We start from the raw sequence: 27,233 nt of genomic DNA on the forward strand, positions 1-27,233 counted from the left end.
TGTGTGTGTGTGTGCGCACATGTGTGTTACAGTAAGTAGTGTGTAGTAAGGAGATGTGTACGATAGGTGTGTGTTTATGACAACTAGTGCAGATACTATACAGATAGACTTTCCCCTTGTATTCACAGTGTGTGTGTGTGTGTGTGAGAGTGAGTGTGTGTGTGTGTGTGTGTGTATGTGTGTGTGTGTGTGTGTGTGTGTGTGTGAGTGTGAGTGTGAGTGTGAGTGTGTGTGTGTGTGTGTGTGTGAGTGTGAGTGTGAGATCCAATCTTTGGCCTCTCGTCAGTAAAAGGGTGCATGCTAGGGGGAAAAGTTGCCAACAGACCATTAAAGAGGTACCACAGGGAGTCCAGTATCACACACACACACACACACACACACTCAGACTCAGACACACACACTCACTCACACACACTCAGACACACACTCAGACACACTCAGACTAAGACACACACTCACACACTCACTCACACACACACACTTGTGTTTTATTGTTTTGTTTTGATCGTCTGTTGTTTGGTCTGTTTCTCATGTAATGAATGACTCCTACAGTAATGGTAGTAATAATAATAATAATGGTTCCGTGTAATCGTCACACCACCAACACTCTTCATCAAACTAAAGAATCACCTTTGCCTTTCCATCCTCTATCTTTTGCTCTTCTCTATCATTTCTCATCCCATGTGTGTCTGTCGACCAGCCTGTCGGTGATGGAGGCATCAGATGTGCACCTTTTTAATATTTTCATTTATTTTTGCCCTATTTTTCCCCACAGATTCAACTTGAACCTTAATTTGTTCAAATGTGCAGGAAAAGTGTAGCTTGTTGCTGTAGACGGTGAAACATCATAACAGTGAGACAGTATCAGGGCATTTATATACTCAGGACACGTATTTGTCTCAATATGATGCAAAAACTAACTAACTAATAACTCTTTCTGAACTACGATGGATTACTTTCACCCACCCAGGACTACAGGTGGTCAGTGATGGAAGTAAAGTCCAAACACAGTGGATGAATTCATAATCTCCCACTTTAAATGACTTTGCTAGTTTATTCATTAGTTTGGTCAGTTTGACTGTAACGTTATTTTATATTATGTATAAAAGCTGTTAGTGTTTTATTTCTGTGATGCCATTTCCCTGACTTTAAAGAAGACCAATCGTTCTGCTGTTAGCTGCTGTCATAAATGATATTTTATTATAGAGTGTGTTAAAGCTTTAGCATAGAGCTCAGACGTACTGACGGATGAATATGATGTCTGTGTTTTCATCTTTTAAAAGTTAACGAACAGGCTAATCTCCTTAGAAAGAAACTGTAATTTTTTGGGTGAGTGAAGTGATCATTTCACAAGCCATAGAGCTCCTTATTACCTCTAATTTATTTGATTGACTACTGACCGTGTCACAGCTGATTTACAGTGGAGCATCACAGCTAAATGTGGTGGAGACGACAATCATAAAATCCAGCTCCGTAGACGATCCTCTCGTAAAGATAAAGCAAACTAAAAGCAGACAAACATATCAACCCAAAAAGGCAGCAGAGAGAAACTGAGCACATGGCCAGATGACCAGATAGGCTCACTGTCAAACTGTCAGTGTGACAGGCAGCCGCTCAGGGTCTGTGAAAGGGACATGAACGTTGATAGACAGCAAAATATTTCAGGATTTCTCATGAGGACACACGAAGAAGCAGTCAGATGGTTATAGATGGTTGTGCTGCTGGATAAGAGGACAAACTGAAACAGCTTCAAATGTCAACGAGTCAAAATAATTCTTCATTCAAACCATGAACTAATCCAATGTGTTTGTCTTCTTCTGGGTTTTGCTCTGTTGTCATCATCGGCCTCACCTCACCATGCTTCAGAAGACATGCTTATTCCTACTCTTATTACCTGTAAGTAGAGACTTCGCATCAGGAGTAACTCCTTCCCTTTTTGGCAAGCGTCTGCTTTCTGTTCACATCCTGTCTTGATTTCTTCTCCTCCATCCTGTTTGACTTGAATCATATTTGACCCCATTATGAATTTGAGGACATACGTTGTTTCTCTCATATTATTCAGAACCCTAAAGACATGCTGACAGCAACAACAGAACTTCTTATTTCACCTGACTGTTATTGAAGCAGCCAGCTAGACATTCACTCTGCACGGGCTGTGACAGGGTGATGAGCCCGAGACCAGCTCTGACTGGCTGAACAGCCTGTAGGCACCATATGTCATTTAGCATACGGCAATGATTCATCACTCTAAAGGAATATGAATCCATTTGAGTGGTACAACATGGTCATCAGTGTTGTGTTTTAAAGCTAGAAGCATCAAACGTTTCATTAAATGATGTGTTCAGTCTGTCATGGCCGCCCTCCAGCCAAAATCAAACCCACGACTGCAAATCATTTTCAGACTCTACAGTATGTTCAGCCTGGATGGCATTCGGCCGTCTTTAACCCCGAAAACTAGACTGAACCTGAACTTTACTCTGGCACTCGTCATGGTAACAGTAATGACATGTGGCACGTTTGCAGTTTGGTTAGGTTTAGGCAACAACGCTATGTGGTTACGTGATGTAATAATATAGTGACACAGGTCAATGCTTTGGGTTCCCATTGGTCAAGAACAGCAGTGTGTTGGGGGGGGGGCTTTGATCGGAGTCTGTTTAGCCTCATCCTGCTCCACCCTGATGGAGTTACTCTGTCCTGGAGTACTTCTCCTGGAGGAGCTGCTGCTGGTGGAGCACCAACCTGGAGGCCAGCTCAGCAGGCTGCTTCCTTCAACTGTCCATGAAAGTTTGGGATACTTGGGATGTTCCAGTGACACATTATCAGACATGCAGCCTGTAGCTAAGCGCTCCTCTGCAGTGAAGAGGACTTGTGATTTAACTGCGGTGTTAGTTTACTGTTAGTTTAGTGGTGAAGGGGAAATTTCAGACTTCAGACTTCATCTGCATTGTTTGCACGGCCCGTCTCTTAAAGTGTCTTACCCTAAAAGGTCAATGTAATTCACTGTTATCTTCTCCACCAAGTGGCCATTTCCTGCTTATTAACCAATTCTAATGAGCTCCTATTATAGCTGTCTGTTCATACATGCACAGGCACGTACACACACACACACACACACACACACACACACACACACACACACTCACACACACATGCACCAGCATACCTGTGCAAACACATGCACTCTGTTGCCCTGAGCTCACCCACAAATCCCTGCAGAGAATTTCTGAAAGCCCCTGCTTCTCCAGCGCTCTTCAAAGCATCTGGAAATTTCCTCCAAATCTGCAGCAGAGTCCTAACTGAGCGGAACAGTCATCACATGCCAACACTTCTCCTTAAAACAGCCAGCCTGAGGCTGTTTGACCCAACCAGAAATTACTTCTTTACACTGAGAAACTGACACAATTAGACAGACGACAGCCATCACTGTGGGTTTGCTGCTTTTCCAGCCTCACTGCAGCAGGAGAAATGAGCACAAGCTGCCACACTGACTCTCCTTCCAGTGTGCCCACATATCACCAACATGCACACCAACTCTAACCCATCAAAAAAGAAATGGTCGAAATCGTAAACACAAATACACAAAGCTCAAGTACAAGTTGGATAACACACAGCAGTAACACACACACACACACAAAAACCTTTCTCTGTATGTAACGTTTAAATCTGAACCAAGTCCCTGACTGAGCCCGACCAATAGACGGCACAGATATGACAGGTAGAATCCTGTTCATGTGTTTACATTTAACTCTCAGTAATGCTACACATTTAATGTGGTTCCTGATATAAACAGATGTTTATATTATTTCTAAGGTGTCGGAGTGCATCACATCTGTATCAAACACACAAAACACCAATAACTCAATAACAAATATGTCATAAAGGTAAAATAAAAAAAAGTAAATATTTAAGAAAAGGCTGAAAAATAAATGATTTTTTTCCCTTTAAAGATCTGACAGAAAAACACACACACACTCACACACACACACACACAGCTAGCTAGTGTAGCAGCAGCAGCAGCAGCTGTACAGACACACTCACATGTACACACAGCTATAGCCCAAGGATGTTTACTGTTAGATGAGAGAGGGATTTAAAGCCGTGCAGACTGCAGCCCTGCAGTGTGTGCCCTCTCTCTCTCTCTCTCTCTCTCTCTCTCTCTCTCCTCACCCCCCTTGTATCCCTCAATCTCTGCCTCCCTTCCTGGGTCCCCCTTTAAATCCTGTGATACGCAGATGAAAGTTTGTTTGGGCTTCGCCTGCAGCCTCCTCTGGAGCTACCGCTGTCACCCTGAAGTGACTGACTGCCTGACTGACTGCTGCGTCGGCTGGGGATGGCTTCGGGATATTTGAGCTATCTAGCTGCCAAGCAACCGGTTGAGGCCATTCTCGCCATTATACGACTTCTGTCAGTCCCTTGACAAATGAAACAAATGTCTTTTCGTTCTTTGATTGGGCGCCTTAAGGTTGCTCCTGTTGACTCGCCAGACTTGTACTAAAATAAATGCAATTCCCTCTGCGTGCATCACTTTCTAGGAAAAGAACAATACTGGTAGCCTATAAGTGCTTGTTGATTCTTCCAAAAGTACATATAAGCTTCACAGCTACAATTTGTGGCTATAAGCATTTATCACCACTTAAACAACAGTTGACACTTGTACTGGTCGACTCCTTAGAATACTGAATAATAACCACACTGTAAGAAGTGCTGGCCAAATCAAAGCTATATCTGTCTGAGACTGCATCACAGAATAATAGATAGAAATGGTGTCACAGTGTAACACCAACATATTTATAGCCCCCAAAATCAAATGTACATATTAGGACAATGAGAGCATCACTAAGTGGAAATGATCAGATGAGAAGTTCACTGAACTCAGTCAGTCTAACCACAGCTAACACAAGCTGCTGTTATCAGAGCAGATTTCATTATTATCACAAACTGGAACATCTTATCACAGTTTGTGGAAGAGCCCCAAAACTAAAAGATTTGCGTACAGGGACACAGATTTTCTGCTCTCCGGTGGTTAACGCTCTGTGGTTGGTGACGCTGGACGGATGAGTCAAACACACACAGGACATTTCACCCAGGAGGCCACTGCTCATGTCCCCCTGAGACCAGAAGTCAGCGTTGTCTTGTTTTAACTTCATCTTTTCCTAAACTTAACCAAACCGATGGATGACGGCCTTCATCAGGTACAGTCACACTGATCAGTAGTGACACACACCTTTATTTAAATGATCAAGTCAAGTCAAAGTGTATTTATAGAGAACATCAGCTGACCAGAGTACTGAACAGGCTTAACATACCTCATCAGAGGCTGAAGTCTGTAGAGGCTGAAGTCTGTAGAGGCTGAAGTCATCAGAGGCTGAAGTCATCAGAGGCTGAAGTCATCAGAGGCTGAAGTCAGTAGAGGCTGAAGTCATCAGAGGCTGAAGTCAGTAGAGGCTGAAGTCAGTAGAGGCTGAAGTCTGTAGAGGCTGAAGTCTATAGAGGCTGAAGTCATCAGAGGCTGAAGTCTATAGAGGCTGAAGTCTGTACAGGCTGAAGTCAGTAGAGGCTGAAGTCAGTAGAGGCTGAAGTCATCAGAGGCTGAAGTCTATAGAGACTGAAGTCTGTACAGGCTGAAGTCAGTAGAGGCTGAAGTCATCAGAGGCTGAAGTCAGTAGAGGCTGAAGTCTATAGAGGCTGAAGTCTATAGAGGCTGAAGTCTATAGAGGCTGAAGTCATCATGTCAAGCCCAACTGGAAGTGAAAGCCAGCTAGAAGAGGTCTTCAGCAGCCTCTTCAAAAGTACAGAGACAAAACTGTGTCCTCTGCATTTTAGAGGAACTGAGTGATGAACTTCAGTGATGAACTTCAGTGATGGACTTCAGTGATGGACTTCAGTGATGGATTTCTCTAGATGGATTTCTCTAGATGGACTTCTCTAGATGGATTTCTCTAGATGGATTTCTCTAGATGGACTTCTCTAGATGGATTTCTCTAGATGGATATCCAGCTTTTGGGAAATGAGCCCCTCAAGTGCTCACGACACCAAATCTATTAAATGAGCAACAATTAAAAAGCAGTTTTTCTGCTCAAGAGTTCACCAAACGTGCCGCAGCGTCTCCTCCCTCCATCTGTTTCATCTGGTGTCGTCACGTCTCGAACCCATCGGGAGGCGCAGTCGGCCCCCCCCCCACCCTAAAACACAACGTATCCACCACACATCGCTCATTATCGACACATCAAACGGCCTGCAATTAGCGTCGCCGGAGGCACGAGGTAGTCGATGGTTCTTGGTGCGCTCGGCGTCTGGTGGTCGTAACCTCAGTGCTTAATGAAGTGCCGCCGTGACTTTCATTAAAGAAGGATTACGTCGTGCTCATTGCCACTTACAATATGCGAGGAATTTGTCATTTAAACGAGTCCATTAAGGGGATGAATGTGCGATAGGTAGAGGTGTAGAGAAGGAGGGGGGAGCAGAGTGAGGAGGCCTTTCTCCTTTCTGTCTGTTGTTTCTCTTCATCCCCTCCATTCTCTCTTCTCTCTCCACTTGTTCCTCACTCTCTCTCCTCATCTTTTCCATTTGGCTTTCCTTTCTCCGCTCCCCTCCTCCTCCTTGTCTCCGACCTGCTCTCTGTCAAAGTGCAGTCAGACACCAGGAATAGGCCACTCTGAGCTCCAATCACACCGAGGCCTGTGGACTGTGTGGAGTGGAGCACGGCTGGATGAGGGCTGATGGGGGGGGAATGATTATGGGACAAACTTATGGGCCATTCCTCCTTTTCTGTCTCACTTTTCTGACTCTCCATCTCGCTCTCCCTCTTGTGCCCCCCCCCCCCGCCATTTTTATTTTCCCTCCCCATGTTTATTCTTGAAGTGTTGTATTTTTGTTTCCCTCTGCTCTGGGAGCAGTTTTTATTTCTTTGTTTCTTGGCAGAATTGCTGAATTACTCAAGGGCAACACACACACACACACACACACACACACACACACACACACACACACACACACAGATTAAAGATAAAAATTATCATTATGTGCATTCATATCCAAAGACCATTTCACCGTGTGAGTGGGAGGGGGGGGCGATAGAAATAATAATTACACATTATTATATCATTTAAAATGTTGTGTTTACGGTGTGTGAAAGGATGAATTGAAGGGTCAGCAGGCAGCAGAGAACAGATCAGATCAGCTTGTCTTTGATACTGACTGGTTCAATACATGAGGCTGTGTGTGTGTGTGTGTGTGTGTACAGATGACTGCTCTGTGACTGAGTCACCATGAGAAAGATCCTACGTTCATTTTCCTTTTCTTCCTCACTGACTGTAGTAACTCAGCCGTTAAGTAGTTCACGACAGCTTTCAGACTTGTTGAGACAGTCCTCGATGCATTAAAGAAGTAATTGAACTCTTTTAATTTTTCCTTTTGAACAGACTGTGCAGGACGCAGCATCTTTTTGACTCACAAACAGGCGTATTAGGCGGCTTCGTGATAGGTCACCGAGAAACACACCCACTCACTGGCCAGCATACACCAACAGCCAAACACACACACACACACACACACACACACACACACACACACTGATGATTTTTAACTGTGGAGAACATTAAGTGCAGCACACAAGGAGAGATCATAGAAACAAGAACACACATACACATGCCTGCAATATGGCCAGTGTTTGTGCACACACACACACACACACACACACACACACACACACACACACACACACACACACACACACACACACACACACACACACAGCCCACTATATGCCATTCGTGACTTGATCTCAGACACTTCAAGTGAAGTTGAAAACGTGTTGGTGGATTCTGGAGGAGGTTCTTCAGTTGACTTCAGGAAAAGAGGCATGAGGTGATTTTCACATGACTCAGCTGGAGATGAATTTAAAGAATGATGCGTAACTGATATATTTATTAGTGATCTGAGTATCTGTTTGCAAAGCACAGCAGGCACTGATGGGAACAAACACTATTAGAAACTCAGCATTGAGTCAAAGCTCATCTTCAACCCAGACCATGAATACAACGACACCATTCTTCTGAAATGTTTATTTTCCACATGGTTATTTATGAGTAGTATAGAGTTGATCTTTAGTGCTGCTGTTAATGGGATGTATGCTGTATGTGGATGTGTAGATAAGCCTGGTCTGAAGCAGCAGTTGTAGACAAAATTCTGTGAATGTGGCCATTGTGACTATATGAGTCGTGCTGAGTTATAGAGAGCTGAGAGCTGAGCAAATGAGGACTTGTTCTTGCTCTGTATGTTACAGCTGTGTGATGCTGAGGCTGAAGGTAAACAGGGTCCTGCAGTGGATCTGTGCCAGCTGTCCATTTAGATAGTTTTTCTTTTAGTTTACTGTAATGTGGGATCATAGAGGGACCAGATTTACTACTGGTAGGTCACACATATGGCAAACCTGCACATAAAATAGCTTTTTATACGTTGTAATCCCAAACCATTCTCTAGCCATATGGAGAGCCGACCATTCGCTGCCTCTCTACAACAGAGGTTCAGAGAGCAAAGTTAATGCCACCACATGCCAGCAGGTTCCTCTGCATACAGTACATCCTGTGTGCACTAGAAGACAAACATAAGGCACACGTGGTCCATGCAGGATCACACTGTGTTACATAGCGTCAGATGGTCACTCTGACACACAGGATGGGCAGAAATGTCTGGCTGAAATGCACCACAAACCAAAAGTCATTAGTCATCTGTGACCGGCAATTGAAATTCAAGAAATTCAGCATGCATGGTTCACAGTTCTGCTTTGGAAAGGTGAACTGCTTTGAGCTACTTCTTATTACTACCGCCCTGCTGATAGCAGGGGGGTTACCAGACAAATTTCCAATGTCAGAATAAAATCATGAGAGTTGGTGGTGCCCCCTGTCCCCCGAGTCGTTCTCTAGGCTGCACTGCTGTATGTCTGCTGCTACTGGTGAAGGTTCTGTGGGGCTGGGTTAGATAACAGGCTGCTAGACAAATGACCTTGTGGAGTGTAAGCTTTCAGAAATCATGGCGGTCTGGCCGAGCCTGCTCCTCCTTCCCCAGTGAAATGGTCCAGCCTCAGACAAACTAACAATAATGGGCAGTCCTACTTGACCTGTAAAGTCCAAAATGTATGTCCAGGATTTTCCCTCTAATAGCGGACACAGTGTTAAGTACCAGCGGTGACTTCCATTTATTGGAATCTCCCAATGATTAATACCATATGAAGGCCGTTAATAAACAGTGCTTCCTTTATTCTCATCCTGCAGCGGCCTTGTCGTTAGTCCACCTCTTGTGGTTAATGGCCAGCTGAAGACAAATGCTCGGTAAATATAACTTGGTCATGCAATATTTCTTGACTGACCGAGCTGCCGAGGATTGTTTGAATTCAAAAGGAGATTAACCCCAATAGGAATACTGAAGGCTGCGAAGGAAACACTAGTTTTGTCTTTGAAATTCAAACAAAAGAAGGCTGCATTTCCCAGCTGCCTGTGAAGGAGCATTAGAAAAGTCTTGTTGTGACACATCTGCAGTTTCAGACTGTGGATCCAGCTGTACAGTCGAGGCGATTCTTAGCTGGTCTCGTGTAGAGAAGCAGACGGAAGTTCATTTAAGTTTCACTGGAGCATTTGACATCTTTTTATTGTGTTGAAAGCAGCAGTGCTTTCTGTATGCAGCGAACAATAGCATTACAGTCACATCGAAATGAGGCAATTATCACTTCCAGTATCTTCAGGTTCATGGAACATTTCTGACTTCTGAGGTTTTTAGGAGCTACTTTCAGAACAAGACAATACAAATCTGCTTTGTTAAAGTGCCTCTGCAAGCTGTGGCGTCTTCACCAGCTGACATCAGGTTGTAACGGCTTGAAGAGTGATCTGAAGAAGAAAATCTGATCGGACACCCCACCCAGAAATGTTAAAAAAAACCAAGAGCTTCAGCAGTGTTCATCTCTGTGTGGTCATTCTGTTGTCTGTGTTGACGTCACTGCATGTTAATGTTTCCTAATTCTCATCATCAACCGTCTCCCCGACAGTATTGTTGGTTTTGTGATGTGTGTTTGTGCTGCATGTGGGTTGGCAAACCTACTGTATGTGTGTCTGTGTGTGTGTGTGTGTGTGTGTGTGTCTTTACATGTATGCTTGTGTAAATGTGTGTGTGTTCACACCACTGCAGGAAGTTGGCGAAGAAGCAGAAGGAGACTGCCAGCAGCTCCACCCAGCAGAGGGAGATGGGTCCGGTCACCACGGCCGATAAGAGCACCACTAAAGTCAGCACCCTGCACAAAGACGACCCCTTTTCCACCTCCAACCAGGACCTCAACGGATTCAGTAAGTCAGAATCAAACCACAGCGGGCACCGTCACACGCTGCTCCACTCTAATCTATCATGTGTAACCAGGTTAGAGAAGAGAACATCTAATATTGTTGTTCCGTTGGAGGAGATTCATTCAGAAACAGAGCAGTTCACAGAGTTTGTCTTGTACAATAAATCTAGAATGAACTTCTTCACACGGTTAAGTTTCTTGTTCCCTCGTCTCCACTTGAAAATGTGCATATGCTTTGTCTGTGTGCCATTAATCATTTTGTCACATTCATTTATTCAAATAGTGGACATCTCATTTAGTAATAAAACTCTCCATATGTTCCTCTTTCACCAACATCAGCAGCTTGTTCTGCTGCTTCGCTGGCCTCCGTCCTCCTTAGTGCTGCTGTAATCGTTTTCAGCGCCGCTCCTCTAAACGAGCTCTGCTCTGTGAGGCCTCACGTACATGCAGCTACATACATGTGTGTCATAGCTGCATCAGCTGCAAGCTTATGAAAGCCGGCCTGCTGCCATTGTGGGTGAAAATTCCCATGGCTGATGTGTGTGTGTGTGTGTGTGTGTGTGTGTGTGTGTGTGTGTTCAGGGTAATTAGACAGGGCCTCTCAGAAGGGCATTTTTCTCCTGAAAATGTCAGGCTGGCCTTTTGGGAGTGCTTGGCCATTGAAAGCCAGGGGTGCTGGAGAGGGACTAAGTAGCAAGCTAATGCCGGCCGTAATTGCCTGCACTCTACCTCTAACTGTCCGTGCTTCAGTTCTGATGTACAATAATGTTTTTTCATTGAAAACACTTAGAAGAGACCACTTTTATCTGGACCTTGGATTTACAACAAAGCTGTGATATTCATAATTTTAGATTTTCTTTACTTTTAAGTAGATTTGGTGCAGCAAGAAAGGACAAATATGTATTATATTTGTTACCGTGACAACATGTGTGAGAGTGCAAATGTTTGGGTCCATGTCTGACTTTCCTCAGAGCAAAATGAGGCGAGTGATGAGTGATTAGGTGCCAAATGACCAAATCACTTCAAATAGCATCATGTAGATATGGAGCTTACTTTCTCCTAGCACTTGGATGTTTTAAAAACGTTCCTCCTGAAGTTAAACCTTAAAACAGCTAACCAGGCTCTGGCTGAGTCCATGATTAAAGGTGTCTGCGCTGCTTTTCTTTGTGTTTTGCTCCTTTCTTGCTTCCAGGCAGTAAACCTTGCTTCGGGCCAAATATAGAGTTTTAATCAGTGATCATGATAATTCCCTTTCATTGAGTCGCTTCAGTTCTTTGTGTTAAGGAAAACTTTTAGTTTTGTATTTTAAAACAGTGTTGGAAATGATCCAGTAGATCTCTTCAGCCAACAGCCACCAGTCGGGCTGCAATGACCTCGCAGGATATGGGAACTTGGATAACTTCTAGTTTTAAAGGGTTGGTTTGGATCTGAACTAACCCTTTAAAACATTAACAGACTGACTGATAGACACGAGGGTGGACCTGCAGCTCCTCTGTTCTGTGAGGTAAAATAAGTCTGGTGTGTTTGAAGAGAGCTTATTTAGAATTTATTGGAAAATGTCATTAAGTTTGATAAATGCGTTGTGGAGGTTAGGAAACAACAGGTGACTTATAGTTTTCAGCTCAACATCAGGAATTTAATTTGACTACTGAAGCAGTAGTGTGTTTATGATTTGGTTTAGGTGGCTTTTGGTTAATTGGTTAATTAGGCAAAGTCCTGTTGGTACAAAAAGTTTTTGAAATTGGTCCATTAAAAAAACGTGTATGTTTTCCCTTTCATATCAGAGGATATTAAAGAGTTAAAGGTTTAGTTCAGGTCCAGGCGAACTCTTTAAAACACAGCAAGTCACACAGTAACACACACACTGACTGATGGAGGCAGCAGCTCTAAAATCCCTGTTTTAGTGAATGTAGTCTGGTGTGTGTGCTGTTTGTGGTTAAACCAAAAGGATCTTCCAGGTCTCTCTCTGTAGGGATCCTTTCCATGATGCTGTCACACACTTAGAATAACACTCTGAGCCTGTCAGTGGATCAAACAAGCTCTATTAGTGGACCTACTGTGATCAGGTGCAGTTGTCCCAAAGGATCACGTTGCAGCCATTGCAGCCCGTTTGGTGTCTGCTGGCTGAGGTGATCTACTGGACCAGTTCTGGCTGAGGTGATCTACTGGACCAGTTCTGGCTGAGGTGATCTACTGGACCAGTTCCAACACTTTTACTACCTACCAGTCTTTTCAAACCCAAAGCATATATGAATAGGGCTCAAGTAAAAAATACTGGAGGCAATTAGCTGCCTGGACTCTCAGTGTCGGTGCCATGAAGCAGTCCCTGTCTAGCTGTCTCTCATTTGAAAAAGAACAGGAAACAAAGGACACCCCCCCCCAGTCACCGATCCAGGCTCAGTCCTAATGAGACAGAGAAAAACGCTGACACAAGGTAGGGGACCCAATAATATTTCCGCCGACGGACCCTCACAGAGCAAATAACCTTTTTGTGTTATTGCATTCTCACCCAGTCACCAGTTATCTTCACAGGACAGTGCTGTCAAAGCAGATTTCTCTTGGTATGCAGGTACACTCCTCACTGTATTAAAGTTGAGCTTCTTTTTGCAGTGCATTAGCATACAGCGCCGGCATGCATGAGACGAGAGGGATTTTATCACAGAAGAGGAGAAAATATGTTGTGTTTGGAGGTATTAGGAGGGGAGCAGAGGGGAGAGATGAGAGTAGAGGGGGAAGAAAGAGAGGACAATGGGGGGAGGCGAAGATAAAATTTAAATTATCTGCTGTTGGAAGATTGGGCTATTGTACCAGAAAACAGTTGAGCAAACAGAATATGAATAAGAATTGCAGGTGGCTGCTCCGTGGGTAATTGTCACTTCAGGAAATTATCATCACATTTATTTTGAAGACATTAGTAACATTACAAACACTGGATGAGGTCTGTACTGACAAGGGAAACCTCTCAGGGTGTTTTTTGTTAAGCAACAGGAAAAGAGTTCTGCACAACAAACTCTATTTCATCAAACTAAATGAAACTCCTTTAGATAATCTAATGGTGACCAGCAGATGTAAATGTGGGGACTAGTCCTGCTTTGACTCAGAGGAAGGTGTCTCATTTCAGTGTCATTATCCCGAGGAGAAGACGCCTAAGTGGCTACTTCCACACACCAACTGGTGACGTAGGGGGTGAAGAGAGGCTCGTGGAGGTGGAGGAGAGACTTCTTTAGTGGGACAGTTTTCACTAATGACCACCATCAGTACTTTACCAACATGCCTGAGTGTCGGTGCCTGAAAGATAATAGATGAATAGAATAAATGACAATTACTTTTAGGTGAGAACACACACACACACACACACACACACACACACAGCTGCAGGTCCTATAGATGTGTGTGTAGGCTAGTTGTGATATCTAGTGTGGATTATTGAACAGGCTTAGCCAGCATATAATATGTCACAGTCAGTCTCCCAGCAATCCCCTAGGTGTTATCTTATTGTGTGTGTGTGTGTGTGTGTGTGTATCCTACATATCATTTATTAAAAGCCCCCAGCAGTCTGTGTGTGTGTGTGTGTGTGTGTGTGTGTGTGTGTGTGTGTGTGTGTGTGAGAGATGGAGTGTATCTGCATGGATGTAGATGCCATCGATCACTGTTGAAGAAAGCCAGACCTGATGGTCTCTCAGTGATAATATATCTGCTCCACTCTTCTCCAACTGTTTCTACTTTCTTCTCTTGGCTTTATTCCGGCCAGGTGCCATTTTAAACCGTCGATAGCAATTTGATCGACCACTCTGATGGATTTGAACGTAGCAGGGCAAAAAAAACCCATCACACTGACACTGAACTCAGACTTATGTCTTTTCAACAAATGACTGTGGCTGTCAGGTTTTCTTGGGTCATTTATTCCTATAATGGCAAAAGGCCACTTTTTAAGCAGTTTGAATAAATGACCGATGCTGTCATTTATTTCTTGGTAGGTCTGTAATAGGTACTTGACAGCTCAGCATGACAAGGTCGGCGTAGAGAGTGACTGATAAATGAGCTACAGATGGACAGAGGAGACAGTGAATACAATAAATAAATCAGTAAATGAGTGGAGAAACATTTCAAAAATGACATAAATAACATAAAGTGTGTGACAGCATCATGGAAAGGATCCCTACAGAGAGAGACCTGGAAGATCCTTTTGGTTTAACCACAAACAGCACACACACCAGACTACATTCACTAAAACAGGGATTTTAGAGCTGCTGCTCTGCTGCTGCCTCCATCAGTCAGTGTGTCTGTGTTCCTGTGTGAATTTGAAGGGTTTGTTCAGATGCAACACAATGTGTGTGTGTAACACGACACAAAGTCCTCTGTTCTACTGGGTAAAATGTTTTCTCTTTCTGTGAATGTAGTCTGGTTTGTGTCCTGTTCTCTAAAATCCCTGTTTTAGTGAATGTAGTCTGGTGTGTGTGCTGTTTGTGGTTAAACCAAAAGGATCTTCCAGGTCTCTCTCTGTAGGGATCCTTTCCATGATGCTGTCACACACCTAAAAAAAATACTGGAGTTCAGGATTCATGGCAATTAGCTGCCAGGCTTCTCAGAGCTGGTCCCATGAACTGGTCCTGGTCCCATGAACTGGTCCCATGAACTGGTCCCATGAACTGGTCCCATGAACTGGTCCTGGTCCCATGAACTGGTCCTGGTCCCATGAACTGGTCCCATGAACTGGTCCCATGACCTGGTCCCATGAACTGGTCCTGGTCCCATGAACTGGTCCTGGTCCCATGAACTGGTCCTGGTCCCATGAACTGGTCCCATGAACTGGTCCTGGTCCCATGAACTGGTCCTGGTCCCATGAACTGGTCCCGGTCCCCCTGCTGTTGCTCCTCATAATAGCTTGATACCTTTGGTCCCAGCTGGAATGTGATGCCTGATGTTTAATCCTGCCCTCCACTTTGTGTCTGTCAGCTCTTTCCATTTAGTTTCAACCATCGTTCTTCATACCAACCACAGGATCAAGTCATCGTATGTATTGATCCACATTGGGAGCACGTCCTGTTTGAGTGTGCGCTCATTGAGACGGAAAAACTTCAATATGGGAGCATTGATGGCACCATTAGTGTTATTGGATTGTTCCTCGTGCTGTTGAATATGGAGTATTGATTCTCCTTTGTGAATGTTTTCATTGTTGATTGTGTCCTGTAATGATTGATTGTTGTTTTTCAGATGAGTTCACTGACCTTCTCCTCCTCCCTCCTCCTCCCTCCTCCTCCCTCCTCCTCCTTTGTCCTTCTGGTTGGTACTTTCTGTCTCTCCTCTCCTGCTTCCTCCTCTTGTTTCCCCTACTTGCATCGTCTATTCTCCTCTTTCCTCATTTCATTTTCACTTTCTCTCTCCATCCACCACCTCCTCCCCCTCCTCCCCCTCCTCCCCCTCCTCCCCCCTCTCCTGTCCCGCACGTCCTTTTCCCATCATTTCTCCCTCCCCCACCTGCTCCTTTCCCCCATATTTTACATCCTCTTCCTTTTCTCTTCTCTCTTCCTCATCCTGTTATTCACCTTCTTTTCACCTCTCCTCCCGTCTGTCTCCCCCCCCAGCCTCCCCCTCTCCCCGCTCTTTCTCTGTGCAGGGGAGCAAGACGCTGCAGAGCAAATCCCTGCTGAATTCTTACTACTCAGGTACACACTCACACACACACACACACACACACACACACACACACATAATGTGTGAAGATGCTCTAGGCAGTGGTTTGATGGCTGCTCAGGCTGTGGAGTTGCCTGCAGCTGTATCTGGACAAACTCCCCCTGTAAATGACTCAGGGAAACTTTTTGGTTTTTGGCTCCAAGTTGCCTGTTTAGTTTGGTCAGATGTGTTCAGTGTCCTCACCGGGCGGTGGAGACGATACTACTGAGGGGAAACACCCCCCCGCTCCTCACTGTGATGACTGTGTTCCTAAAGATGCTCTCTGATCCAGATATGTGGGCCATCTTCATGTTTAGGAGGTTTCTCGTGCTCCCCTCCCCTCCCACTCACTCAGACAGACAGCCCCTGCTTGTGATTACATTTTCTCTGCATCTTCTCCGACGGGATGCTTCCACTCAGACGGTGTTCACTGCCTCCTGCGCTCCCCCTGCAGCCCCTCTCCTCACACTCTGCTCTCACAAAAATCTGCTCTCACATTTTTCCCTCTGCTCTTGGATTTTCTTTCTGCAATAACCTTGTCAAGCTTCCTCAGCCAATAGGATGTCAGGTGTTAATTACCTGAGGTCCTTGACTTTGGCTGTTTGCCAGTGATACGCTAGACTCTCTGTCATGAAGGTGACGCTGTTTCCCCCTGTGGCACCCAGATGGGAGGCCGGTGTAGCTGTTACAGTGGAAGAAAAGCTACGGACTGTGTGGACACCACTTCTAGTAGTATTAGTAGAAAAAGGAGGGCTTGCTCCATGTAAATGCTGTAACAATGTTATTTGCTGTCTTTGTGTTTCCTCTGTGTGTCATGAACGTGTTCAGTGTCCAAAGAGCCAGTTCCAGCCACAACGTCCATAGGTGAGTAAAAGCTGTTCACCTCACTTCCCCTCCTGAACATCATCTCTCGCTCAGCTCCTACCTGTGTGTGACTGTGTGTAGATGGTAATGTAGTGTAGTCACACAAGTCATACACACACAATTTACATCATGTGCAAACACACACACACACACACACACACACACACACACACACACACACGCACACACACACACATGCACACACACTTTATTTTCCACAGAACCTTCTCTCCGTCCTCCCTCTCTCCCCTTCTGTTGGCCAGATTGACCACTTCTTTGCCAGGCAGACTGGCTCCAGCCCCTGACGTGTGTGTGTGTGTGTGTGTGGCCAGTCTAGACCATTTCACACACACACAGACACACACAGACACACACACACACACACACACACACACACACACACACAGACATAAGTGTGGTGGTGACATCCATCTGCAGGTCTCTCCAGTGTGAGTGTTTCTGTTTTATGTGATAATACTTATCAGCCAGCTGCCAGCTCATCATCTTCCGGCCACACCTCCTACTTTCACATCACCCCCCCTCCCTCGTTTCCTTCTAAATGTCTTTCTATCTGTTCCTTCTGTTTTTCATCTATTATTGCCTTTTAGTGTATTGGTTCTTTTCTCTTCAGACTAAATACTGGATGGCCAGTAGCCTCTCCTTCTTCTCCTTCTCCTTCTTCTTCTCCTTCTAATTAATTTGATGTGAGATGATGTGAGACTCATGTCAAACCCTACTAGTGTGGCTGCCTAAACCTAACCAACCTAGTGTTATATGGAACCTACCTGAAGTTATTTGCTTGCTCAAATATTTTATTTTGGGAGTAATTGGAAGTTGACCTGTTCTGCTGCTACAGCATGAAGAATAATCACACACACTCTTCCTCTCTTCTGTTCATCATTGACCTTATATATCATTTTCTACTGATCACTCCTTATTTCCTCTCTCCTCTCCTCTCCTCTCCTCTCCTCTCTCCTCTCCTCTCCTCTCCTCTCCTCTCCTCTCCTCTCCTCTCCTCTCCTCTCCTCTCCTCTCCTCTCCTGTATCTTCCCCTGAACGCTGTGGTTAATCAGCTGAATCGATGTTCTACCTGCTGAGCCCTTGTGTTAACTGCTCAGGAAACAGAGACACAAATAGGCAGACGTTCAGAAAAAGACAAATTACTGGTAGAATCCACTCTGCATGTGAGCAGAATGTATGTGAGCAGAGAAACTCACTGACCAAAGAGAAGAGAGGGGAACAGAAACAGTGTTTCAGCCTCACATCTTTAAGCTAGTTCAGTGTAATCCACATGACTGGCTGCGCAGAGACACCATGTGCTGATGCACATCAAGGCATGATGAAGCAGAATGCAAAAGAACGCTTGAGCGATTTATGCAGTGGCGCAAATTTGCTGTCATACATCTTCACGGAGTGACGCTAGCGTTTTGTCAAACCATCTGTTCTCTCTACAATGAAACAGACAGAGATGTAAAACTAAACTTTCATCATTACTGTGAAGAAAAATGTGGCAAATAGATCAAATATAGAAAGTAGACCGAACACATTAGAACAAATGTGGCATGATGACACTAACAGCAGTGAGATAGATCTATCTACTTTCTGTCTACTCCACCTTAATCCATCCCTCGACCCCTGCTCCACCCATCCACCCATCCATATACATGTTATAGCAGTAGCCCTGGGCTCATGCTGAGCGGCGCATTATTTTATTGATTGGAACAGTAAATTAGTGGATGGGGCACCTACAAATTGACCTCCAAGCATGTTGGCGTCATTATCATCTTTGTCATGATTCCCATTCAAGGCCACAGAATGAGGGATAGAGAAGTGAATGCTAATGTGCAGTAAGGAAGAGGAGTGATGAAGGAAGCTCATCTTCATACCAAAACAGCACTGGGAGGGTTAAAATGGCCGACGTGGGTGAATAAGTAACTTATGAATCCATAACAATACATATAATATCACCTCTTGTTGGGTTAGACATTTGATCAACCTCATTATATTTGACACTTGTGACCTCTCACACAACTTGTTCCTGAGTATAAAAGCAGCGGTGATTTTGGCTCCAACCAACACAGATGAAACACAGTGTGCCTGTTATCACAGAGCACTTTGGTCAGAGTTTAACATTTGAGGACATTTGGCTTCAAACCATTTCAAACATTTGAATATGGACTCAAAATAACACCTGTAGTTCTCGGGCAGACTGAGTGGGATCATTTTATCAGTGAGCAGCAGGCCGAGGCCCAGAACTACTTTTAATAACTAAAACACAGGTTAACACATCATACCTAATGTTCTCAGTCCAACACAAACCCTCACCTTCTCCTCAGTACTTCAGGACAAAGAGAGAAACAGAAAGAAAGAAAAAGACATTGAGGAGAGAAATGAAACAACATTTATAGTTTAGCACCTCTTTGTATGTGTGCACATTAAATCCAAGCTGAGATCCACTGCTGATATGTTCGAGAACCAAAAACACCTGTCGAATACAAAAGTCATCAGAAATATTCCTGATTCTAGTGGTCAGAAAAATCTCTCACTTTTCATTCATTCAGTCTCTTTAATTATCTTCAGTCCAGCAGTGCAGCCGTCTGATTAAAAACAGACACACTTGATGGCTTCCTCCACAAAAATGTGAAGAATAAACAAAAGAAATGTGAGGAGACTCAAAGCTGAAACACTCCAGCTGTGGTGAACACAGCCCCCAGCGTGGACCAATCATTTTCATGTATGTTCGCATTCATGACTTAACAAAGCTTCGGTGGTTCTTCACCACTTTAACACTTTACACGTTTATTTCCTTTGATTCCACGACGGCGTCCTTTGAATGTGAGGTGGCTGACTGCAATCATTCATTAAAAGGATAGAAAACATTTCATTTAGGAAGCAAGAATCCAACATTTAGACACATTCCAGTAGCTTTCAGGTTTTTGAAAATGGATAATGGCACCAGGAGCCTGAAAGGTGGCGTGAGGATCATTTTTTAATAGTTTGAAGAGCGAGCGAAGGAAAGCTGAAAGTTATTAAGACGACAGTGAAAGAGACACAGATTGAGGAATCAAAGACGGAGGAGAAGGAGCTCGGCTAAATCCAGTGTGCAATGCAGAGCAGGGTTTAGCTCTGTGTGTGTGTGTGTGTGTGAGTGTGTGTGTGTGTGTGTGTGTGTGTGTATGTGTGTGTGTGTGTGTGTGTGTGTGTGTGTGTGTGTGTGTGTGTTTTCTTTTTGAACCAGTTGCTTAGCGTTCTCCATAGCTCAGGTGTTTTCTCAGCTATGGAAATGGGATTTCATGCTCACACATGGCTGAAGCTCAGGATGCTGCAGCCCAGCAGGACGGGAACACACACACACACACACACACATACACACACACACACACACACACACACACACACACACACACACACACACACACACACACTCACACACACACTCACACACTCACACACTCACACACACTCTCTCTCTTGCATGAACGCCCGTAGAGAAACACTGACTCGTAGTATAGCATACACCAGTATATAAATATATAAATATATGCATAAAGAGACAAGGACACATCAGACAGTAACAAATATGCACAGACGCACACACTCACACGTTCCTATATGCACACACACCCAGCGCAGTGTTAACATTGATGCGACGTAAATCCACTGGATCAGTAGAAAGCCACCGCAGCATAGCGTGCATTTCATGTGCAAACACGTTTTCCTCTAAAAATCAATTTCCCAGACACTGATGTATGTTAAAAGGTTGTGAAACACTGTTCTCTGTCAGTTCACAAAGCAAACGTCAGCCTTTTGTTCCCAGCCAAGGACAGCCGTTGGCTGCTGTTAGCACAGAAGTCATGTTTTTCTGTGGATCAGGGGCTTTTTGTGCTTAATTAGGCACACACAGTGGTACAAATGTAATGACACCCATACAAACGTGTCACAGAAAGTCAAGTAGATCTGAAACTAAAATCCCCTTTTGCACATTCTTCTGTGTGCCTTTCAAGGGCATCTGAAAGCCGTGGAAATTCAGCAGTGGCTTAAAAAGCGACGGCTGCGGTTGAGACAGAACGTTTGCTGGTGAAAAGACTTCACACAATCACTTTATTGTTTGAGATTCACTGCATGGATGTTGTAGAGGAGATGTGTAGAAGTAAAGTAGAAGGATTATTCATTTACTTAGTGCAATTAGGAAGTAGTTATTTTCCCCTGAATCATGTTCTGTGTACGTCAGCTGCCCACGCTGGTGTGTTGTATAGACACCCTAAACATCAGTAAGATATTCTCATCCCACATCCTGATGTTAACACCAGAGAAGACCTGTCAGGGCAGCACCCTCGTAGTTCACGGACTCTTGGGAAGTATCTTTTAGGGTCTCTTTGGTGAGCAGGAACTACCTTTAGAGCCAGTTCTTCCAATGAATCCACCAGTGGCAGTTTGTTTGAGTGCACAGTGACAAACATGCAGTGGGAAAATAAAAGCAGAGATGTCTGTTTGTCCTCATGAACTCCTCACATCACATCTGGAGTCCACATGCTCTGACTGCAAACATGTACCCAAGTCGGAAAGGACGGAAATGTATATTTAAAAAGAGGAATACAGAAGAAGAGTAGAAGGCTACAAGACTCAGAGAAGGTAGAAAGAGTCAGGCGTTCTTATTATTCCTCTCAGTACAGGACTACTGCAGTGAAGGAAGGTTCAGCAGTGAACGGAGACACAGACAAGCATCCTTCAGTTTTTCAATGTATATTTTACTGAAATAAAAGACTGGTTCCTGCCAGCAGACCTCTGGGATGTGACATTTTGCTTTTCTTAAAGTGCCTTTATTCATCTGCTATTTTGAAGAAGCACTACAAAGGAAGCAGCGGTGCTGCAGCACGGTGCTGGTGGGGGACGGTCCAGAGCTGCCCCCGGTGTAGACAGCTCATCATTTCTCCCCACAGCCCTGCTTGTATTATTGGAAGTAGTTTTTCCACAGCATTACTGAAGGGCAATTATTTTCCCCAGTCTAGTTCCGCATAGCATTAGGCTGCATGTAAGGTGATTATGGCTAATGGTAGTCATTTTGTTTGGCCATAATGTGGCAGTGCTGGGTAATTGAAGGTGAGAGCAGGGTTGAGAGATAGTAATTTTTAACCTTTATGTGCTCAGGGTAGATTGAGCCTCTGTGCTCTTTTCCAGCCACATCTTGACTGCCTGCTTACGCAGCTTCTATTCATCCCGTGGCCTCTCAGTCACACTCCCTTTGACAAGTCTTCCTCAGTCTATGAGCCTCTGTCAGTTTCTGACAGTATCACCATGCAGCGTGTCCGTTAGCGCCTCCATCTCTGCTCCACACACACATCATATTATGTTAATCACGTTGTCTTATTGATTATTACTAATGCGATGCAGGGTGGATTTAGCAGCGTCACCACACGTTGCTGATGAGGGCGACTTTTTAATTTGCTTCCTGTGAGGCAGTGATGTGATTCACAGCCATACGGGACATTCCTTCGTATCAAATGGTGCACATTATTACTTATTACTACTGCTCTTGCTAAGTATCTTCATGCCTGCCGTTCGTGGCCAGCGAGGATATGAAGTTAATCCTGCTTTCTTAGCAGAGAGAAATAAGAACGGCTTCTATCTGTCCACCAGTCTCTTTCTCTCTCTGGTCCCAACTCACAAGATAAGACTCCACTTTTGTTAAATAAGAAACTCTCCAGGTCTGTGTGTCTGCTGTGCTGCTGCTCAGTGACTCCACAGATCACCGTGTAGGTAACTTCCATGCAAACAGCCTCCCACACACACTCGCATATCTCTGCTGCACCGTGGCGCCTAGAAGTTCCAAAGGAAGTGGCTTTGTACACACACACACACACACACACACACACACACACACACACTGAGGAGTGCACTGTGAGTCAGTGTTTTCTCTTCTCATGTCAGGAGGAGGGAGGTGAGATGAGGTAAACCACAGGGATACTGTCTAGACCAGTTGATCCCTGTGACCTGCAGTCTACATTTATTCTCTCTTTCTTTCTCCACTCATCACTTCTGCTGCTCCCTTTGCCTCCACTATCTTTTGTGTCTTGGCTTTTTCTTTCATTCCCTTGTTCTCCCTTCTCTCCCAGATATCCAAACCACCCTCTTCAGCTTTCATTAAAGTCTTGAAAAGAGCTTCTTGAAGAGGAACAGAAATCAAAACACGCCATGCCTAAAGATGTTCAGTCACACAAAAGCATGTAAATCCCTTCAAATCAATAACCATTATCTCTTCTGTAAAGAAAAGCTCGACTTTAGCAAAGGGAACAAATGAAGATTACTTTGGACAAACTCCCTCGTGCACTTGGCCCGTGAATCAAGCCCTTCGTTTTTCCCCTGCAGCCCCTGATGGCTTCTGGGATATTTTTATTTCCCTTTTCATTTCCCAGTCTTTCCCTCCACCCGTTTCTGTCTACATTTCCTTCGCTCTCTTGCTCCTCTCCTCCTCTGGACAACAGCTCAGCTGCACTTTTATCTCCCATCTTTTATGCCACAGCTCACTGTTCCACTACAGCCTGTAATGTGTTCCCAATATCAGAGTGATTCTTCATCCATGCCGAAGAGAATTCCAATGACCTGGCTCTGCAGCAATAAAGTGAAGTTGAACCTGACCTTGTCCTCCTGTGAAAGACAGAGGAGGGAGGAGAAAGACATGAACTTCTCTACATAAAATAAAGAATAAAAGAATAAAAGATTTCAGTCTTGAGCAGCACAGGGCCGGCTTTTAACCTTTACTGTTGAAAGGTGTGTAAGAGGAAGAGTACACAGTACAGTATACTCCTCTGCTTCTGCTGCTGCAGTTAGCAGTGAAACACATGCACTTAGCACTCTGAGATCTGTGCCGTCAAATATAAAGTGCATTCTAAATAAAATGGATTATTATTATTATTATTATTATGCAGTATCCAGTGACACGTAAGCTTGCTGAGGAACGCTTCAGGTGACGATCAGTCTGGTTTAGGCACTGAGGGTACGTGGTCAGGTTCAGGAAGGTTAAAATGACGACGTTAGTTACTAAACTAAGTGAAGTCAGTTTGTGTTTCACACATAAGTTAGGATAATTGAGCAAAGACTGTTGGTTTTGGTTTAACAACAGCTGTTTGAGAGATCTGATATTTTATAGTGTGGAATATTTCAGTTAGACTTAATCATTGTGTGACTATTCCACATCTGATATGAATATACAGTATATATGTGTGAGTGTGTGTAATGAATAGATGATGTGTTCCTCTGGAAGGACAGACTACCAGTTGCTGCTGTAATGAAGTCATTTCTTTGGTATGATTGGATTTAAGAGTAATTGCCAGTTGGAGGTGTCGAGGATCTAAGTAAATGATATTGAATTACACAATGGTTGCAGACAATAATCACTTCCAATTGGCTGGCAGCTGCCCATTAAAATCAGATATAATTATATCTTGAACAGTTTGGATCAGATGTTGGATCTGTGCTGTTTCTGTACATCAGGACATCTTGAAGAAGAATTATATTCATGCAGTAGTAGTAGAGTGACTGGTAGGTAGTAAAAGTGTTGGAACTGGTCCAGTAGATCACCTCAGCCAGCAGCCACCAAACGGGCTGCAATGGCTGCAACGTGATCCTTTGGGACAACTGCACCTGATCACAGTAGGTCCACTAAAAGAGCTTGTTTGATCCACTGACAGGCTCAGAGTGTTATTCTAAGTGTGTGACAGCATCATGGAAAGGATCCCTACAGAGAGAGACCTGGAAGATCCTTTTGGTTTAACCACAAACAGCACACACACCAGACTACATTCACTAAAACAGGGATTTTAGAGCAGCTACTCGACCAGTTGCAAAACTTGTAAAAACTGATCCCAGGGTTAAAACCACTGGAGTTATCCTTTAGACTTTAGTGAAGTGATGTGGACACACAGCTGGCAGACAGGCAGCAGGAGCCTGGAAGGAGTTAACACAGTGATACTCTTGAGTCGAAGTCATCTATAACTGAGCCTTAATAAAGTCACAGGCTGGGAGGAGCAGACTTTATATAGCACACTGCCAAGCATGAAGGACTACTTTAACATACACACTCTCTGACAGTGTAAACGGCCGTCACACACACACACACACACACACACACACACACACACACACACACTACTCCCAATATTCACCTCACTCTCTCAATCAATGCCTCTCTCTTCCTCTGTCACTGATCGCATACAGTCAGCACTCTCCATATGTCTCTATGTGGCACACACACACACACACACACACACACACACACACACACACACACACACCCTTGTGACTGGGGGGTCAATAAATCTCCCCATTAGCATTGAGATGTCTTCATCATAGTCAGTGTTGTGGAGCCGCTATGACTCCATTTCACGCCTGACTTAATGCATATTTGACCTTGATGTCACACACACACACACACACACACACACACACACACACACACACACACACACGTACGTCTATTTATATACAAACACACACATTTGCATTCAAACACACACATGACATTGGGGGCAGCTGCAAGAAGCGCTGGGAATTTTTGGGAGTGTGTGTGTGTGTGTGTGTGTGTGTGTGTGTGTGTGTGTGTGTGTGTGGGTAGTTAGTCGTAGTCGTAGTTTAGTTTTAATAGTTAGTTTTTTCTCTCTGTGTCAAAGTGTTTAGTGGTGGTTCTCCCATCAGTGGGCCACACCCAGTAACTAACCTGACCAACCTGACTGCCTGATCACTTCCTGTACGGTATCCATGGACCAAACTCAGGAGGAGGAGGAGGAGGAGGAGGAGGAGGAGGAGGACAGGCTTGTTCACACTAAACAGAAGATGAAACACTGTGTGACGGAGGACTGTAGTGGTTCTGTCTCAGCGAGCAGATCTCTTGTGTTCGTCCTGACCTCTCTTCACCTCCTCTTTTGTCCACAGCTCTTTACTCCTGTCTTCTCTTCACCTCTCCCCCTCGTCTGTCACCTGTACAGCTCTCTTCCTCTCTCTCCAGCCAGCTTCCTCTTCCTTCCTCCTCTTCTCTTTATTTCTCATCCTCTGCCTCCTCCTTTGTCTTTCCTCTCCTCCCCTCCTCTCCTGTCTTCCTCCCTCCTTCCCCCTTTTTATCCACTCCTCTCTTTTAGTCACATTTCTCATCTTTCCTTCACTCTTTTATTTCCTCCTGTTTTGAACCCCTCACTTTGAGCTCATTAGATCTACTTTGCTGTTTTTCCATCCTCTTTACAGGAGTCTGACTCTGAAGTCTTTACCCGAAAACATAAAGATTCATGTTACGGACACACACACACACACACACACACACACACACACACACACACACACACACACACACTCTCTGCAGGGTGGCCCATGTGTCCAGCTCGTTCTTCATTCGTTTAGGGAAGCCAGCGTTTAGATTGGTTCATGGAGGAGCCACTTTAGGCCACTAATGAATCCACAGCCGTCATTAACATGCAAATAGCTCCATTAAGAAAACATAGAGTCATGCAGTTTTATATTACAGCCCCCCCCCACACCCCACCCCCACCCCCACCCACACACACACACACACACACACACACACACACACACACACATGCAGCACTGAACAAAATGACCACAATCAGAAGATTAAAACATGAACTACGAGAGATTTCAACAGTCTGATTATACAACACTAATACAGGCTTCTTCCAGTCAGTGAAAACTAAATCATCTCCTTCTCCTTTCCTCCTCTTTCCTTCTTTTAGTTTTGTCTTCTCTTCCTCTTCTACCCACCTGCTGCTGTGACTTTGGTTTTGCCCAAAAGAGAGTTTCAGTTTTCAGAAACAGATAAACCCTGAAGTTTGGTGGAAAGTAACTAAGTCCATTTACTCTGAAGGGCTGTACTGTTCTTGAGTAGTAATCAAGGAAGGAATCAAGTAGATTCTCCAGCACTGCAAATATGTAACCATGAAATCCTCCTCCTCCTCCTCCTCCTCCTCCTCCTCCAGCCTGTTTGCTGTCACACAGTTTTTCAATCTTCTCCCACAAAACACTTCCAAACTTTAAAAGTCTTCTTCCCTTTCTCGGGTGCAGCTTTTGACATGTGACATTCCTTCACCAGCGTCTGTCCCCTGAAGCCTCTCTCCATCCCTCCATCTGTCCGGACTAATGGAGCCCATACACTCATCCAATCAATCTGTCCGCTCCTTAATTGGAGGAGAGACATGTTAATTAACTGTCCCTGTAGTGCCCACCAATCAGGGCGCAGGGCGCTGAGTGACTCATCTAAATCTTCTATTACCTACAGTGTGTGTGTGTGTGTGTGTGTGTGTGTGTGTGTGTGTGGTGAGCTGGGGGGGCAGGTCTGTTGTCATGGTAACATGTTCTCTCTCTC

The 27,233-nt window shown here is 44.5% G+C and overlaps 1 protein-coding gene across 1 annotated transcript in view; it reads left to right on the forward strand.

The window, feature by feature from the left end:
- ptprt (protein tyrosine phosphatase receptor type T) overlaps window positions 1-27,233 on the forward strand; it is a 288,666-nt gene that overhangs the window by 208,894 nt on the left and 52,539 nt on the right. The window contains exons 19-21 of the mRNA XM_070844851.1: window positions 10,180-10,334; window positions 15,916-15,996; window positions 16,832-16,867. Coding sequence (XP_070700952.1) covers window positions 10,180-10,334; window positions 15,916-15,996; window positions 16,832-16,867 — 272 coding nt within the window. The remainder of the gene's footprint in view (window positions 1-10,179; window positions 10,335-15,915; window positions 15,997-16,831; window positions 16,868-27,233) is intronic.

Source organism: Pempheris klunzingeri, chromosome 2 (genome assembly GCF_042242105.1).
Source record: "Pempheris klunzingeri isolate RE-2024b chromosome 2, fPemKlu1.hap1, whole genome shotgun sequence".
Taxonomy (NCBI): domain Eukaryota; kingdom Metazoa; phylum Chordata; class Actinopteri; order Acropomatiformes; family Pempheridae; genus Pempheris; species Pempheris klunzingeri.